The sequence below is a fragment of the Oncorhynchus keta genome, chromosome 35 (genome assembly GCF_023373465.1).
Source record: "Oncorhynchus keta strain PuntledgeMale-10-30-2019 chromosome 35, Oket_V2, whole genome shotgun sequence".
NCBI classification, from domain to species: domain Eukaryota; kingdom Metazoa; phylum Chordata; class Actinopteri; order Salmoniformes; family Salmonidae; genus Oncorhynchus; species Oncorhynchus keta.
In genome coordinates, this window is record NC_068455.1 from 21,032,294 (window position 1) to 21,049,401 (window position 17,108).

General features: G+C 43.4%; 2 protein-coding genes across 6 annotated transcripts in view; both read left to right on the top strand.

Moving 5' to 3' along the window:
- Positions 1 to 367: 367 nt before the first annotated feature.
- On the top strand, positions 368 to 3,702 carry ptp4a2a (protein tyrosine phosphatase 4A2a). The gene is made up of 7 exons (XM_035751917.2): positions 368 to 510; positions 1,006 to 1,134; positions 1,402 to 1,930; positions 2,104 to 2,196; positions 2,416 to 2,546; positions 2,718 to 2,792; positions 3,336 to 3,702. The coding sequence occupies exons 3-7, from the start codon at positions 1,835 to 1,837 to the stop codon at positions 3,445 to 3,447; spliced, it is 507 nt and encodes a 168-aa protein (XP_035607810.1). The 5' UTR covers positions 368 to 510; positions 1,006 to 1,134; positions 1,402 to 1,834; the 3' UTR covers positions 3,448 to 3,702.
- Positions 3,703 to 4,365: 663 nt separating this feature from the next.
- Positions 4,366 to 17,108, top strand: part of ppp1r13ba (protein phosphatase 1, regulatory subunit 13Ba) — a 48,593-nt gene continuing 35,850 nt past the window's right edge. The window contains exons 1-2 of one of the 5 annotated variants that reach the window (XM_035751921.2): positions 4,366 to 5,156; positions 12,786 to 12,933. In XM_035751921.2, coding sequence (XP_035607814.1) covers positions 5,148 to 5,156; positions 12,786 to 12,933 — 157 coding nt within the window. In that variant the 5' untranslated portion in view covers positions 4,366 to 5,147. Of the gene's footprint in view, positions 5,157 to 8,108; positions 8,717 to 12,785; positions 12,934 to 17,108 lie in introns of those variants that run through there. The other 4 variants (XM_035751918.2, XM_035751920.2, XM_035751919.2 and 1 more) reach the window with 4 other exon arrangements.

Below are 17,108 nucleotides of genomic sequence, written 5' to 3' on the forward strand. Positions count from 1 at the left end.
ACAGAATGATGACCTCTATGGCATTTTACATTTTTTTTAAAATGCAATCTTTATTCAACTAGGCAAGTCAGTTAAGAACACATTCTTATTTACAATGATGGCCTATGTAGGCCTATTTAATTATCGCTATGGCAATTAATGCATCTACTAGATTTCTTGTCAAGGCAGACTTTTTTTGTATAGTGTCTTTGCCGTCAGAATTGGTCAAACATGCAATATCCTCTATCACCATCAAGGTCTGTCATTGAATTAACATGGAATAATGCCCAAAACGATGTTGTATTCTTTCTCCAAATGACTGTGACTCCCTCTAGTGTTGAGAACCTGAATGAAAATGCTCACTGTATTTTTTCCCAACATACACGTTGACGTCACGTACGTCACGTGGTATAATACCAAGCCGCTAGCAAGCTAACGCTTTTTAGCACTGCTGTCAACAAACGGATATGTTGCTTCTTTCAACCAGTTTTTCATCGATTTTTCATTGAAGACGTCAATCATCAGCTTTTTGTAAGTAACTAGGCAGTTGCCTAAACATCCGGCACGTCTTTGTTAGCTAGCTAACGTTAGTTTTATCTGCTGCGTTGACAACGTGCTAGCTAACCTAGCTTGACTCCCAAATGCTGTCGCCATCTATGGCAAATGGCTAATTTATTAGATTAACCTCTAGCAAGCAAATAACTAGCTCACTATGATGGCTAAATGCAAGTGCTTCTGCAATAGCTACGTGTATAGCTAGTATTGCATCATGTATAATGTGTAATCATTGCATTTACTGTATTGAACTATTCTTGCCAGAGAGACAGACAGTGATAGGGACAAAGAGAGAGAGATGTATGTAAATACATGGTATTGTTCCTCTTCTATGAGCTGAATGAAACTTTAATGTAATGTAAAGAAATGTATTTTCTATTGTTAGTAAAGTACGTTTAGGCTTCACAGCATTGTTCCTCAACGTGGCTTTAATGTATACGCTATGATTTCGCCTAATGCTTTGTTTTACAGGTCAAGAGCTCTTTGTGAGCAGCAGGAGCCCTAGGCTGTGCCACTGTAGAGAGAAGAATCAATGGTGTGCAGAGTTGCCACACCGCCTTGTGCACGCTGGATGAACGCAACGTTACTCAGCACACAACGGTTGGTTTGTTTCACTCATTGATTTTCCCAGTGTTATTCAACATGTTAGGCCTATTTCATTATCGCAAATCAAAATTACACGAGACGTGTAATACAACGTGACAGACATTACATCGTATGGACTCTTTTATATAGCCTGAATTGGTTCAGTGCTGTACCCTATCCTACTTTGCAGCTAGTCTATTACCTGTTAGTAATTGGGCTGTGTTGCTGATAAAACCATTCCTCCCTGTGACTGTTACCTTCCTGTGAATTATATGTTTTCAGGCAGCACATTTATGGCGTTTGCGAGGGTGCCGCACTGTGGAGACTTTTGCCAGGCACAGCACCAGCACCTGTGAGCAGCCTGCAGCCAAACATATGAAGAAATACCCCACCAGAAGTCAACCAGTACTCCTGGAGAGAGAGAGGCTGATATTTCTCCAAGTATATGGCTTGGATTGAGCTAATCCAGCCACTAAACAACCACTAAATAATTCCTGAATGGGCTAGTTGGGATTTCAAATCTAAAGGGATACCCCTTTTCTTTCTTTTGTTTCCTTTTCATATTCCACTTTTTATTTACTTTCGCCCCATTCTCCATAGCCTATATCTTTCAATAACCACCTTTATACCCAATCTAGCTACCATTTTGGAGTACTTTTCTCTACTACTCTACTGTATACCCTCTCCTGGAAGACTGCCTTCTCTGTCTGTCAAGATGAATCGCCCCGCCCCTGTTGAGATCTCCCATGACTGTATGAAGTTTCTGATCACCCACAATCCCACCAACTCCCAGTTGGTGAAGTTTATAGAGGTACGGTATCATTGACTCCTACTAATACATATCTCTTATGCTTTGCATTTACATGAAGCATTGTGTTATTTGGTTTATAGAGTTCTTATATGTTAAACCATATTTGGAATGAACTGAAAAACAAAGTGTGTTGAATGATTACTTACTAAACTAAAATCACTTATCTATTATAGGATCTGAAGGCTTTTGGAGTGCAAACACTGGTCAGAGTGTGTGATGCCACTTACGACAAAACCCCTGTGGAGCAGGAAGGCATCACTGTTGTGGTGAGACAACTGCTCTTTTCTGCCACTATCTTAACCTGTTAGACCTTAAAATTTGGTTGGAGTTGATTCAGGCATTTCTGTTGTATCTGCATGATATCTAGGCCTGTCCTTTTCCTAATGATGGAGGTAGCATGAAAGCATTAGGCCTATCAATTACCCTACCTAAACAATGAATCCTTTAACAGAGCCTAATTACAACCATGTGTTCTCTCCAAACAGGATTGGCCCTTTGATGATGGTTCTTCACCCCCTGAACAAGTCGTTGATGACTGGCTCAACCTCCTGAAGTGTAAATTCAGAGAGGAACCCGGTTGTTGCATTGCAGTGCATTGTGTGGCGGGGTTGGGTCGGTGAGTTGTCTACATATTGTATCTTCTCCTTCCTTTGAATGTCTGCTAGCCACCAACTCAAAGCAGTGTTTAGTGAATGTGGTTATTTAGTGAAGGAGGGGTATTTTATAGTACACCAACTTTCCCATCTCTACAGTACACTTGATGTGATTTGATATAATTTCTCCCCAGAGCCCCAGTCCTGGTAGCGTTGGCGTTGATTGAATGTGGGATGGAGTATGAAGATGCTGTTCACTTTATAAGACAGTAAGTTATATAATAATTTGGTGGGTGCTTATAATTTGTTCTATTTCATACATGTTCAAGTGTGTATTATGCATGTGTGAATTGAAAATACGGTTTTAAGCATACCCTATTCCCCCTGAGACACTCTCGGAGAGTGGGGCCAGGGATCAGCCGTTATTGACAGCGACCCTGGAGCAATTAGGGTTGAGTGCCTGGCTCAAAGGCACATTGGTAGTTTAAAAAAAAATCTGGTTGGCTCTGGGATTTGAACCAGCAACCTTTTGTTTACTGGCCCAACACATTTAACTGGTAAACTACCTGCTGCCCACAAGTTCTCTACATTGATAATATTTGGATACTTCAACCATTTTTGTGAATACTAATAAATGAATAATAATTTTCATAAATTATCATATCTTCTCGCTACTGTGATTAAAAATGAAGATGATATAGTTATGGTGAGGTGATTCCTGAATACGCCAGTGTGGCATTTAAAATGCCATCAAAATGCCAAAACCATCAGAAATCATCAAAATGCCATTTTGTCTGTGTTTCTTCTCTCAGAAAGAGACGCGGAGCCTTCAACTCAAAACAACTAATGTACCTCGAAAACTACAAGCCCAAGATGCGTCTCCGCTTCAAAGATGCTAATGGTCAAAATTGCTGCATTCAGTAAGAAGATAAGCGGTATTGTCAAGATTTACTCAACAAAGAAACTGACTCCTATAAGAAAAGTTATTGATTATACTCAAATAAGAAAAACATATACTGAAAGAAAAAAGTGATTGATTTCCAGTCTAAATAGTAACATTTAAATTGATCAAAGTAAACAAAATTGAAAAGACCAGTTAGAGATTAATCTGAGTTGTTAGCACTGCTGTTTTCCTCAACTACTGTAGTGATTCATTAAAGCAAGATGTTTAAAATTGTTCCTTGTTGTTGGTGGTGTGATAATGTATGAGTTGTGCAAAGGCTGAAATCTGTTTTTGTTTAACAGCCTTTGATAGTATTACATATTTAAAATTTAAAAAATAAGATCATCAAGGACGAGCACAAATCTGCATAAATACTGTATTTACCTGGTATTTCCTACAAAATGTTGTGGTATAATTCATTTATAAACTTCTCAACATATTTGGGTAACTGCCTGGTACCAAATGGGGATTGCTGTATTTGAATTACTTATGAATCAACATGTAATTTAGGCCTATAGGTATTACCATTTACCATGTAATTTCAGAGTAAATACCCTAATTGTATTTCAGTTTTTGTGCTGTAAATAAGAGTGTAACGTGATCATGTTTTGGATGATGAGCACCACCACTACAATATGTAGGCCTACACACATTAGAAAACCTCAAATAAATTAAGTTAATACAATTCATTAGAAGAATTCGTTTATTTTTTGTCAGACCTGAACGATCCAATGAATCGTTTCCCGTCCCCTGCAACTAACTGTTTAGAGACATGATTACATCTCCAACAACTCATTTCACAGTATGGACACAAGATGACACTGACGTTCCATTTAAAACTGCATCATCCTTTTGAAACCGCTCATGTGAACAAAGTTGGCTTAAATGCTCTGGTAGCCTATTTTATTACATTCATCAGTATTTTAATTATAGTCCTAGTTAAGAATATAATTATCAGAAAATATAACTACAGTCGGAGAGTTTCCTTTGCCTGTCATGGCGTTTGTAGCTTCGGTTGGAAAGTGGGTTGCATTATCTTGTGAATTTAAAACGGTTCGCTGTTCTATTTTGATTTAGCTTGTCAAATAAACGAGGACGAGACCAGGGGCTGATAACTACATAGATTTTTCCCCGAACGTCATAATGTGGCTATCCAGGCATGAAAGTCAAAGTAACATTGTTGCGGTTGGAATGGATTTGATGTCACATTTTCTTGATATGAAGCATAAATTACTTTAGAGCGTTCTTGTTAACATCTGCAGTATTATTTCACGGATAGCCATATAAAAGCAGCCGTCTTTGCTACAACAGCATTTAACGGATTTGTCCTGGCCTTTGATTATACTATTTATTCCTGCGCGCGGGCGGTCGAACACTCTAAAGGCAATCGGCGAATTATTTGTGGCATGAACTTTCAGTCGCTCAGTAGCAAACTCACCGAAACAACATGCCTCCCAACTACGCTGAGTGATGTTCAGTGACTATTGCGTGCCGTGATCCACTTCGCCCTCAGCGTCTAGTTATGCCTGCATCGCTGTGGGACCAAGTGTCGTTACTTTAGGACCATTACATCCGATTCTGGAGAGGGACGCACTCGACCATACCGACCAGTTATTCGGACCAGAGAGAGAGTTTCTCCAAGAGATTGGCTGGGATAAACATTAATTGACTGACTAAAATCATGACGCCGGTAAGTACATTTTTAAAAATCGGATAGTTTGAGAAGTCTTGGAAAAATATATTGTGGATCGAATGAACAGATGCCTGTGGATAGCTTCGAACAAATAAGCTCTTGTATAAAATAAAACCCGTTCGTTTGAATAGAATTTACATATGGATTTTGAGTGGTGGGTGAGCTACAGTACTCTCATCAATGAGAGAGATGAATAGGAAGCGGAATAAGGCAGACTTTTAGGGTAGCCTAGGGAAGACCCCCACATAACAGTGACCGGCAATACTTGTGGTCACCCAACCAGTGACGCACATTCACCAAGACCTGTAACCTCCCTGTCAGTGTCAGTCCACCAGTAACACACACACGGCTCCAACATGGATCTCCTCATGCCTGTTAACTGGCTTTTGCTCATTATCCTAATTTCGACTTCTATAATTAGCGAGGCAGTGTAGTGGGTTGAAACTTTCACAACTGCTTTATTCACACACATGCACATATTCCATTTGTATGTTCTTTATCATGTCTAGCAGGGCAGTCCTATTTCTCCCTCAAACCCCTCTTGTCGTCCCTGTACTACAGAAGCCTCTTTTCGATCTTTCACAGCACCCCCATTACCTTTATTTCCACCCAGATTTGATACAACCGCTTTCATAGCTATTTACAGACACTGGAGTTTAGAATTTGGGTGTAATAGTCAGGAAAGACACTGCTAATGGACTGTGCTGGACATTCATTATCATTGGGAGTGAGAGTGTTTTAAACATCAGTTATTACAGTTATACTCTACTGTAGTACAACGCTGGTGTTTACGAACCAAAGATCAAGTTCAGAGCCCTCTATTCACTCGGCTCAGACCATGTGGAGTTAACTGACTGATATTGATTGTGAGCCATTTTGTACTCTCCCATCTCATGACTTGACCAGTAGCCAGTTGTAGGCTTACAAAGACTTAGCCTGTTTAATTGACTGACTTACTGTTGTTGTTATAGTGAGAGTCCTCCTCCTCAGCTCTCATTAGTGGAAGTGAAGCATTGCATCACTGTGTAGTCGAGCTGCTGCTGTTGTTGTTATGAATCCAGCCATACCATGTGCCATTTGTATTGATGTGCCTTTCGGTGTTGGAGTCAATTACATTTCAATTCAGTCAGTTCAGGGAAGTAAAGTGAATTTCCCATTACAACAGAGGAACATTTTGTTTTGAATTGGAATTTCAGTTTACTTACTGAATCGAAATGGAATTCAACCCAACCATGATCTCTAGACGAGAGGATAAAATGAGTGGCTGAACATGGATCAGACAGTGCTGGTCTCTGTGAGCTGCTCCAAGGCAGGGTCCTGTCACATCTCAGAGCTACAAATCTGATCCAGAACATACTGGGTTCAGATCCTCCCATTCAACCTTGCCTTTATAGGAAACACTCCCCCCAGTGCCCCGTCTATGTGCAAACCCACTGGGCATGAATGTCAGCAGTGTGAATGGGAGGCTGTCAGCTCCATTGAATAGACTACAGATGAAGCGCAGTGTTTACAGCTATGTCCTGCGTTTAACTTCAACAATCTCTGGAAGAACAGGATTTTAGCTCTTTTAGTGGTGCCAGGCAAGCCCGTTCCCCTACACAGTGGTTGCTATGGACAATTTATTGACTGGTCTGTGCTGCACGGGGAAGCCAGCTAGCCAGGACACTAAATCAGGTGGTCCAGAGTGTGTGGGACTCTGAAACATCAAACTGTCTGCATTCTGGTTTCTTATCTCTGTTGTCTGTCATGGAAGTATGGGCTCTGGTTAAAAGTGGCACATTATGTCTTCCACCCAACAGACATGTTACAAATCCATCCAATGATAAAGAGATACTTTATCTGAAAATCTCTTGAATGATTATTATAAAATAAACTTTGTTTATAAATCACACACAGAGAGAGATCTGTCTTTCTCTGTCTGCCTGGTAGATGAGGTCTGAGTGACAGGGTAAACTGTGCATCACAGGCTCTCCAGGCAGTGGCTCATCAGTCAGCCCAGCTCCAGGCCCACTGCGACAGCACCTGGTCTGGTTCCTTGTTTCCTCTTATTTAACTAGGCAAGTCAGTTAAGAACAAAATCTTATTTTCAATGATGGCCTAGGAACAGTAGGTTAACTGCCTTGGTCAGGGGCAGAATGACAGATTTGTACCTTGTCAGCTCAGGGATTTGAATTTGCAACCTTGCGGTTACTAGTCCAACGCTCGAACCACTAGGCTACCCTGCCGCCTATTGACAAGGCCGGAGTGTTGCTGGCACAACCGTTAGATTTGGGATTCATTGGAATCAGTCAGTACAGATCCAACTCGTCACTCCTCAAACCGAATATCAAGTGAAATCGAAAAGATGGGATGGCATTTGTTTTCTACAATGCAATTTCCTATCAGCCTGTCTGAATGTTGTTTCTCCTCTCAGCAGGTTTTAGTTGTGTGGTTGCTAGGTTGTTTCTGTTTTGAATGGTACAGATGTGGGATTTTAACTTAATCTGTTTCTCACAGCAGTAAATAATCCTGCAGCAACAGGAAATATTAATAATTGTGTGGATTATAATTAATGGACATTTTTGTAGGACAAATCCAGTCTGACATTTTATAGTAAAAATTACAAACTTTAGAAGCCTTTTTAAACCTTAAATGCACTACAAGTTTGCATTTCCTGGAAATGTCCTGCAACAACAGGGTGATCAAATTTAAGATTCTACACCTGTAGTTTGAACAAGAAGTGTGTGTGTCTGTGTGTTGTTTGGCTGGATACTTATTTCCTGTGGTCAGTGAGTGTCCTGTTCTTCCTATACGTGCCCTGTCACAGTGACATCCTGGTCAGTTTAGTGTCACCATGTGCCTCTTATCTCTCTCTGCCTCACACAGCCTGTTCCTTGGGAATCTAATTCATGATGTTACACCTGGCCTGGTTCTGTCTGCTTTTACCAGCACACACACCCCCACCCTGGCTACGCTCCTCACGTTAACTCACTGACACCCCAACCCCTTTCCTTCTACTGCCTGGTGTCACACACCCTCACCCTGGCTACGCTCCTCACGTTAACTCACTGACACCCCAACCCCTTTCCTTCTACTGCCTGGTGTCACACACCCTCACCCTGGCTACGCTCCTCACGTTAACTCACTGACACCCCAACCCCTATCCTTCTACTGCCTGGTGTCACACACCCCCACCCTGGCTACGCTTCTCACGTTAACTCACTGACACCCCAACCCCTTTCCTTCTACTGCCTGGTGTCACACACCCTCACCCTGGCTACGCTCCTCACGTTAACTCACTGACACCCCAACCCCTTTCCTTCTACTGCCTGGTGTCACACACCCACACACACACAAGCAGTGAGTGAGTCTCTTAGCCATGCCTGCCCTCCTGTCCGTCTGTTTGCCTGTGAAAATCCTCTCCCTCCAGTTCTATGAAGAGGTTCTTCAGCATGGTGCAGCACAGCCTGATCAGTGTGACCAAGGACAAGGCCTGGCTCCACCAGATGGTATGTCCCGGGCCGCAGCCACAGGAGAAAGAGAACAGGAAGGCACAGGTGCCACACAGGGCAGCTAAGGTGACTGCCCTTATGTACTACCCACCACTGTGACCTGTATGCCCTCGTTGGCTGGCCCTCGCTTTATATTTGTCGCCAAACCCACTGGCTCCAGGTCATCTATAAGTCTGCTAGGTAAAGCCCCGCCTTATCTCAGTTCACTGGTCACCAAAGCAGCACGTGCTCCAGCAGGTATATTTCACTGGTCATCCCCAAAGCCAACTCCTCCTTTGACCGCCTTTCCTTCCAGTTCTCTGCTGCCAATGACTGGAACAAATTGCAAAAATCACTGAAGTTGGAGACTTACATCTCCCTCACTAACTTTAAGCATCAGCAATCAGAACAGCTTACCGATCATTGCACCTGTACACAGCCCATCTGTAAATAGCCCACCCAACTACCTCATCCCTCTATACTGTTATTTATTTTTTGCTCCTTTGCACCCCAGTATTTACTTGAACTTTCATTTTCTGCACATCTATCAATCCAGTGTTTAATTGCTAAATTGTAATGCCGCCACTATGGCATATTTATTTATTGCCTTACCTCCCTTATTTTACCTTATTTTCACACGCTGTATATAGACTTTTCTATTGTGTTATTGACTGTACGTTTGTTTATCCCATGTGTAACTCTGTGTCTGTGTCGCACTGCTTTGCTATATCTTGGCCAGGTCGCAGTTGTAAATGAGAACTTGTTCTCAACTGGCCTACCTGGTTAAATAAAGGTGATTTATATATATATATATATATATATATACATTTTTTTTTAAAAATATGCTGTTGCTAAAAATAGAAAATGGCATCCAGAGCTGGCTAGGAGTCATTTTGGGAAGCTGGACAGTGTGATTATGTTTTTAAGGTGTTATGTGTTTGCACAAGTTTAAGAGTTTGGTGGGCTGTTGATGTTTTTTGTTATTTAATGAGTGTAATTCGGGTGAGGACACCGGAGAGGCACAGTATGTATGTGGTTGAGGACAATGTTTCTGGTGCATATGAATGCATATTGTATCTTGTTGTACTGTAGGCATGTGTGGTGTCTTTGTAGATTTGAAAAGTTACCTGACTGTATGGGATTTTGTTATGAATGTTAACATGGAGTAGGCTGTTCAGTGTGACTGAGTGTTTAATACTATTAGGCAGAGGCTAGTTTAGCCACTCTAGCTCTTTGTGTGTGGCTTCTGACCTTTCATTGAGAGACAACAGCAGCTCTGAGCAGGTTAAGTGACGCAGGACAGAGGAGGTCAGAGATGTATGCTCACAAATTGTTGCTTTTTGGAAACATAATCATTAGCAGTGATGATGAATTCAGGACTGGTTTGGGTTTTATCACCCTTGGTTGGTTTTTGTTTGATTCTAAGCAGCCCCTATATAGTCAAGGCTACAGGCCAATCCATAAGGAGAAAAAAAATACATGATCCTTTTCCCTCACAGCGAGGGGACAATAACCTTACCTTCCTGGATTTGTTTTTGCGCTCTCTCTCTCCTGGTATATGTTTTCACTTGTCACCCCGTGGACACACGCACACGTTTACAACCGCCATAATCAGATTATTATAGCTTGCTCAGGGTTGTAAACTGAGACTTCCAGAATTCCTCCTCTCAATCTGTCTATCCCCGTCCTGGCGTGTGGCAGGGAGAGATTACCTTACATTGTGGACGGGACGTGCAGCTCCATTTCAGGGTTTGTCTCGGTCGGTGTGTCTGTGGTTTAGACATGCTTATGGGGCTGGGCTGAGCCTTCCGCAGAGGGCTCAGTGGTTTATACAGACCAAGGGACCAGTGTCAGGCAGCTGTTGGGTATAATTACCTCTGTCTATGTCTATCCTAGTGGATGATTCTGTTGGACAGGGAGGAGGGAGTGGTGACATTAAGAGAGAGACATTTTTAAAAATTTTGCCACCCAAATTTGCAGATTAACCCACATTTCCGTTTACAACAGATTGTCAATCTGGAAATGATGATGTCACTGCCTAGTTTAACTGCAAATCATATTTATAAATGTTTTTGTAAAAGCCCCATGAGCACCAACATGTAAAAAGGACCCATGAGCACCAACATGTAAAAAGCCACATGAGCACCAACATGTAAAAAGCCCCATGAGCACCAACATGTAAAAAGCCCCATGAGCACCAACATGTAAAAAGCCCCATGAGCACCAACATGTAAAAAGCCCCATGAGCACCAACATGTAAAAAGACCCATGAGCACCAACATGTAAAAAGCCACATGAGCACCAACATGTAAAAAGCCCCATGAGCACCAACATGTAAGTGAGCAAAGACCCATGAGCACCAACATGTAAAAAGACCCATGAGCACCAACATGTAAAAAGACCCATGAGCACCAACATGTAAAAAGCCCCATGAGCACCAACATGTAAAAAGCCCCATGAGCACCAACATGTAAAAAGACCCATGAGCACCAACATGTAAAAAGACCAATGAGCACCAACATGTAAAAAGACCAATGAGCACCAACATGTAAAAAGACCCATGAGCACCAACATGTAAAAAGACCCATGAGCACCAACATGTAAAAGGACCCATGAGCACCAACATGTAAAAAGACCAATGAGCACCAACATGTAAAAAGACCCATGAGCACCAACATGTAAAAAGACCCATGAGCACCAACATGTAAAAAGACCCATGAGCACCAACATGTAAAAGGACCAATGAGCACCAACATGTAAAAAGACCCATGAGCACCAACATGTAAAAAGACCCATGAGCACCAACATGTAAAAAGACCCATGAGCACCAACATGTAAAAAGACCAATGAGCACCAACATGTAAAAGGACCAATGAGCACCAACATGTAAAAAGACCAATGAGCACCAACATGTAAAAAGACCCATGAGCACCAACATGTAAAAAGACCCATGAGCACCAACATGTAAAAGGACCAATGAGCACCAACATGTAAAAAGACCCATGAGCACCAACATGTAAAAAGACCCATGAGCACCAACATGTAAAAAGACCCATGAGCACCAACATGTAAAAAGACCCATGAGCACCAACATGTAAAAAGACCAATGAGCACCAACATGTAAAAAGACCAATGAGCACCAACATGTAAAAAGACCAATGAGCACCAACATGTAAAAAGACCCATGAGCACCAACATGTAAAAGGACCCATGAGCACCAACATGTAAAAGGACCAATGAGCACCAACATGTAAAAAGACCCATGAGCACCAACATGTAAAAAGACCCATGAGCACCAACATGTAAAAGGACCCATGAGCACCAACATGTAAAAAGACCCATGAGCACCAACATGTAAAAGGACCAATGAGCACCAACATGTAAAAGGACCCATGAGCACCAACATGTAAAAAGACCCATGAGCACCAACATGTAAAAAGACCCATGAGCACCAACATGTAAAAAGACCCATGAGCACCAACATGTGAAGTTCATAGGAGCATTTCAAATGTGGTGTCAAATGGAAGATAGGAGGCTATATGTTTTTTAAAATTAAGGCATATATACATTTTTCAACCATTTCCATCCTAAAAATGTTGAATAAGCAAAGGCTTTGATTTATTGTCTTACAGATGGAAAGGGAGTCTTCCAAAACATCTACCAGAAAAAGTAAAGAAAAATGCATCAAAGAAACCTATGAATAGGAGGAACAGGACACTCACTGACCATGGACACATAAACATCCAGCTAAACAATAGACATACAAATTCACTGTCTTACTCTAAGAATGTTGTCTTGGCGGTCTGTGCTTGTAATATCTCTCCTCTAATATCTATCGCTCAGCTATGTCATCAATAGTCTCTCCCTCTTGACTGCCTCTGACTTTGAGGCAAAGCATCTGATGGAAATGTATTTAGGCTAGAGGACGGCCAGAGTTAAGGGGACATTTCCTGTAATACAAGAGCTTTCCTCTTTGGGTAACATGCATGAACATTTCTGCCATATGTATGTTGTATAGTTGCTAATCAGATATTACCAGTAGTCTGGTATTACTACAATAGAAGAGTTTTCTAGGGCAAATAAGTATGTGACTAGGTGATACCTTGTCAGATGTATAGTATGTTTGACAAGCTATATCTCTGTCTCCCTTCTGTAGATGATCTTGATAGTGTACCTGAGCGACAGCCAGCAGATGCTGACAGAGGTGCCCATCACCCCAGAGACCACCTGTAAAGACGTGGTGGAGTTCTGTCAGGAGGCCGGAGAAGGTGGCTGTCACCTGACTGATGTCTGGAAGGGCAACGGTAAGTGACACTTTCGGCTTTAATCTCTGACTTTAAACCTCACCTTCAACCCCTAACCTTTGGGTTTAAGTCACTGGTTTAATGGTTCACTGACTGACTGGTGTTGAGCTGACAAGTTAAAAATCTTAGCTTTACAGATATTTAGGATAGCACTATTTTATAATTTGCTTCTGCTTCATGACTTTCTTACGGACATTTTAACGATCTCCTCCAAGTTTTAGATTCATATATTTAACTGAATGTCTTGATATATACAGGCACAAAGACATCATTGACAGCCAGACATCATTGAGATCTCTTACTTGGGTAATCACCAACTCTCCTCCCTTGACAAATGTTGTCACATATTTCAAGTAACAGACTCATCTCAACATCAACTGTTCAGAGGAGACTGTGTGAATCAGGCTATCATGGTTGAGTTGCTGCAATGAAACCACTACTGCGGCCAACAAGGCAGAGTTCATCTCAGCCTATGCCTCCCTCCAGTCCCTTGACTTCTTGGCACTGACGGAAACATGGATCACCACAGATAACACTGCTACTCCTACTGCTCTCTCCTCGTCCGCCCACGTGTTCTCGCACACCCCGAGAGCTTCTGGTCAGCGGGGTGGTGGCACCGGGATCCTCATCTCTCCCAAGTGGTCTTTCTCTCTTTCTCCCCTTACCCATCTGTCTATTGCCTCCTTTGAATTCCATGCTGTCACAGTTACCAGCCCTTTCAAGCTTAACATCCTTATCATTTATCGCCCTCCAGGTTCCTCGGAGAGTTCATCAATGAGCTTGATGCCTTGATAAGCTCCTTTCCTGAGGACGGCTCACCTCTCACAGTTCTGGGCGACTTTAACCTCCCCACGTCTACCTTTGACTCATTCCTCTCTGCCTCCTTCTTTCCACTCCTCTCCTCTTTTGACCTCACCCTCTCACCTTCCCCCCTACTCACAAGGCAGGCAATACGCTTGACCTCATCTTTACTAGATGCTGTTCTTCCACTAACCTCATTGCAACTCCCCTCCAAGTCTCCGACCACTACCTTGTATCCTTTTCCCTCTCGCTCTCATCCAACACTTCCCACACTGCCCCTACTCGGATGGTATCACTGCGCCGTCCCAATGCTCTCTCTCCCCCGCTGACTCTCTCCTCTTCCATCCTATCTTCTCTTCCCTCTGCTCAAACTTTCTCCAACCTATCTCCTGATTCTGCCTCCTCAACCCTCCTCTCCTCCCTTACTGCATCCTTTGACTCCCTATGTCCCCTATCCTCCAGGTTTTAGGCTCGGTCCTCCCCTCCCGCTCCGTGGCTCGACGACTCATTGACGAGCTCACAGAACAGGGCTCCGGGCAGCCGAGCGGAAATGGAGGAAAACTCGCCTCCCTGCGGACCTGGCATCCTTCCACTCCCTCCTCTCTACATTTTCCTCCTCTGTCTCTGCTGCTAAAGCCACTTTCTACCATTCTAAATTCCAAGCATCTGCCTCTAACCCTAGGAAGCTCTTTGCCACCTTCTCCTCCCTCCTGAATCCTCCCCCTCCCTCCTCCCTCTCTGCAGATGACTTCGTCAACCATTTTGAAAAGAAGGTCGATGACATCCGATCCTCGTTTGCTAAGTCAAAACACCGCTTTTCTGCTCACACTGCCCTACCCTATGCTCTGACCTCTTTCTCCCTCTCTCTCCAGATGAAATCTCGCGTCTTGTGACGGCCGGCCGCCCAACAACCTGCCCGCTTGACCCTATCCCCTCCTCTCTTCTCCAGACCATTTCCGGAGACCTTCTCCCTTACCTCACCTCGCTCATCAACTCATCCCTGACCACTGGAAACGTCCCTCCCGTCTTCAAGAGAGCGAGATTTTGCACCCCCTTCTGAAAAAACCTACACTCGATCCCTCCGATGTCAACAACTACAGACCAGTAAATTTCTCTTTTCTCTCCAAAACTCTTGAGCGTGCCGTCCTTGGCCAGCTCTACCGCTATCTCTCTCAGAATGACCTTCTTGATCCAAATCAGTCAGGTTTCAAGACTAGTCATTCAACTGAGACTGCTCTTCTCTGTATCACGGAGGCGCTCCGCACTGCTAAAATAACTCTCTCTCCTCTGCTCTCATCCTTCTAGACCTATCGGCTGCCTTCGATACTGTGAACCATCAGATCCTCCTTCCACCCTCTCCGAGTTTGGGCATCTCCGGCGCGGCCCACGCATTGGATTGCTGTCCTACCTGACAGGTCGCTCCTACCAGGTGGCGGGCGAGAATCTGTCTCCTCACCACGCGCTCTCACCACTGGTGTCCCCCAGGGCTCTGTTCTAGGCCCTCTCTTATTCTCGCTATACACCAAGTCACTTGGCTCTGTCATAACCTCACATGGTCTCTCCTATCATTGCTATGCAGACGACACACAATTAATCTTCTCCTTTCCCCCTTCTGATGACCAGGTGGCGAATCGCATCTCTGCATGTCTGGCAGACATATCAGTGTGGATGACGGATCACCACCTCAAGCTGAACCTCAGCAAGACGGAGCTCCTCTTCCTCCCGGGAAGGACTGCCCGTTCCATGATCTCGCCATCACGGTTGACAACTCCATTGTGTCCTCCTCCCAGAGCGCTAAGAACCTGTGGCGTGATCCTGGACAACACCCTGACGTTCTCAACAACATCAAGGCGGTGTCCCGTTCCTGTAAGGTTCATGCTCTACAACATCCGCAGAGTACTGACCCTGCCTCACACAGGAAGCGGCGCAGGTCCTAATCCAGGCACTTGTCATCTCCCGTCTTGATTACTGCAACTCGCTGTTGGCTGGGCTCCCTGCCTGTGCCATTAAACCCCTACAACTCATCCAGAACGCCGCAGCCCGTCTGGTGTTCAACCTTCCCAAGTTCTCTCACGTCACCCCGCTCCTCCGCTCTCTCCACTGGCTTCCAGTTGAAGCTCGCATCCGCTACAAGACCATGGTGCTTGCCTACGGAGCTGTGAGGGGAACGGCACCTCAGTACCTCCAGGCTCTGATCAGGCCCTACACCCAAACAAGGGCACTGCGTTCATCCACCTCTGGCCTGCTCGCCTCCCTACCACTGAGGAAGTACAGTTCCCGCTCAGCCCAGTCAAAACTGTTCGCTGCTCTGGCCCCCAATGGTGGAACAAACTCCCTCACGACGCCAGGACAACTGGAGTCAATCACCACCTTCCGGAGACACCTGAAACCCCACCTCTTCAGGAATACCTAGGATAGGGTAAGTAAGGGTAAGTAATCCTTCTCACCCCCCTTCTCTCCCCCACAAAAAAGATTTAGATGCAAGTGGCTGTTCCACTGGATGTCACAAGGTGTATGCACAATTTGTAAGTCGCTCTGGATAAGAGCGTCTGCTAAATGACTTAAATGTAAATGTAAATGTACTAAAGGACACCAATAAGAAGAGACTTGCTTGGGCCAAGAAACACCAGCAATGGACATTAGACCGGTGTAAATCTGTCCTTTGGTCTGAGTCCAAATTTGGATTTCTGGTTCCAACCTCCATGTCTTTGAGATGCAGAGTAGGTGAACTTTGAAGAATCTGAAATATAAAATATATTTTGATTTGTTTAACATTTTTTTTGCTTAGTACATCATTCCATATGTGTTATTTCATAGTTTTGATGTCATCACTATTATTCTACAATGTAGAAAATAGTCAAATTAAAGAAGAACCCTTGAATGAGTAGGTGTGTCCAAGCTTTTGACTCGTACTCTATATATTTTTAAAATAATCTTTGAGAACTAACCATCACCAAAATAAAAGCTAAATAGTCAGGGGGAATTGAAACATCCCCAAACTATGAATTTAGCCGTATTGATTTTGTTATTATGTTTGAGCAAATAAAACACTATTACCCATGGCAAATGCATAACATTACAGGAAATTTGCTTTCAAACTGGGAAATGTGTAGGATTAATATTAAAAGCCCCCCCACCTAAACACATTTTTGATTCAGGAAAACCCAGGCCTGTACATCCCAGACAGACAGTGAATCATGTGTTCTAGTAATTCTATTTCAATGACTTCACAGGTGAGGGGAAAATATAGTAACTAGCTATTGGCAAGGTTGGCCTGACTGTCATGGGTTCTTTTCTCTTCATCACGACACAATACAGTGCTTCAGTACCAGAGTTTAGCCATGGGGCCTTATGTCATTTATCCATTCTGTTAA

Excerpts from the sequence above, each read along its gene's own strand:
- ptp4a2a (XM_035751917.2), top strand. The coding sequence starts at position 1,835 with ATGAATCGCCCCGCCCCTGTTGAGATCTCCCATGACTGTATGAAGTTT. Across the intron at positions 1,931-2,103 it reads AGTTGGTGAAGTTTATAGAG|GATCTGAAGGCTTTTGGAGT; the intron begins GTACGGTATCAT and ends TATCTATTATAG. Across the intron at positions 2,793-3,335 it reads GCTGTTCACTTTATAAGACA|AAAGAGACGCGGAGCCTTCA; the intron begins GTAAGTTATATA and ends TTCTTCTCTCAG.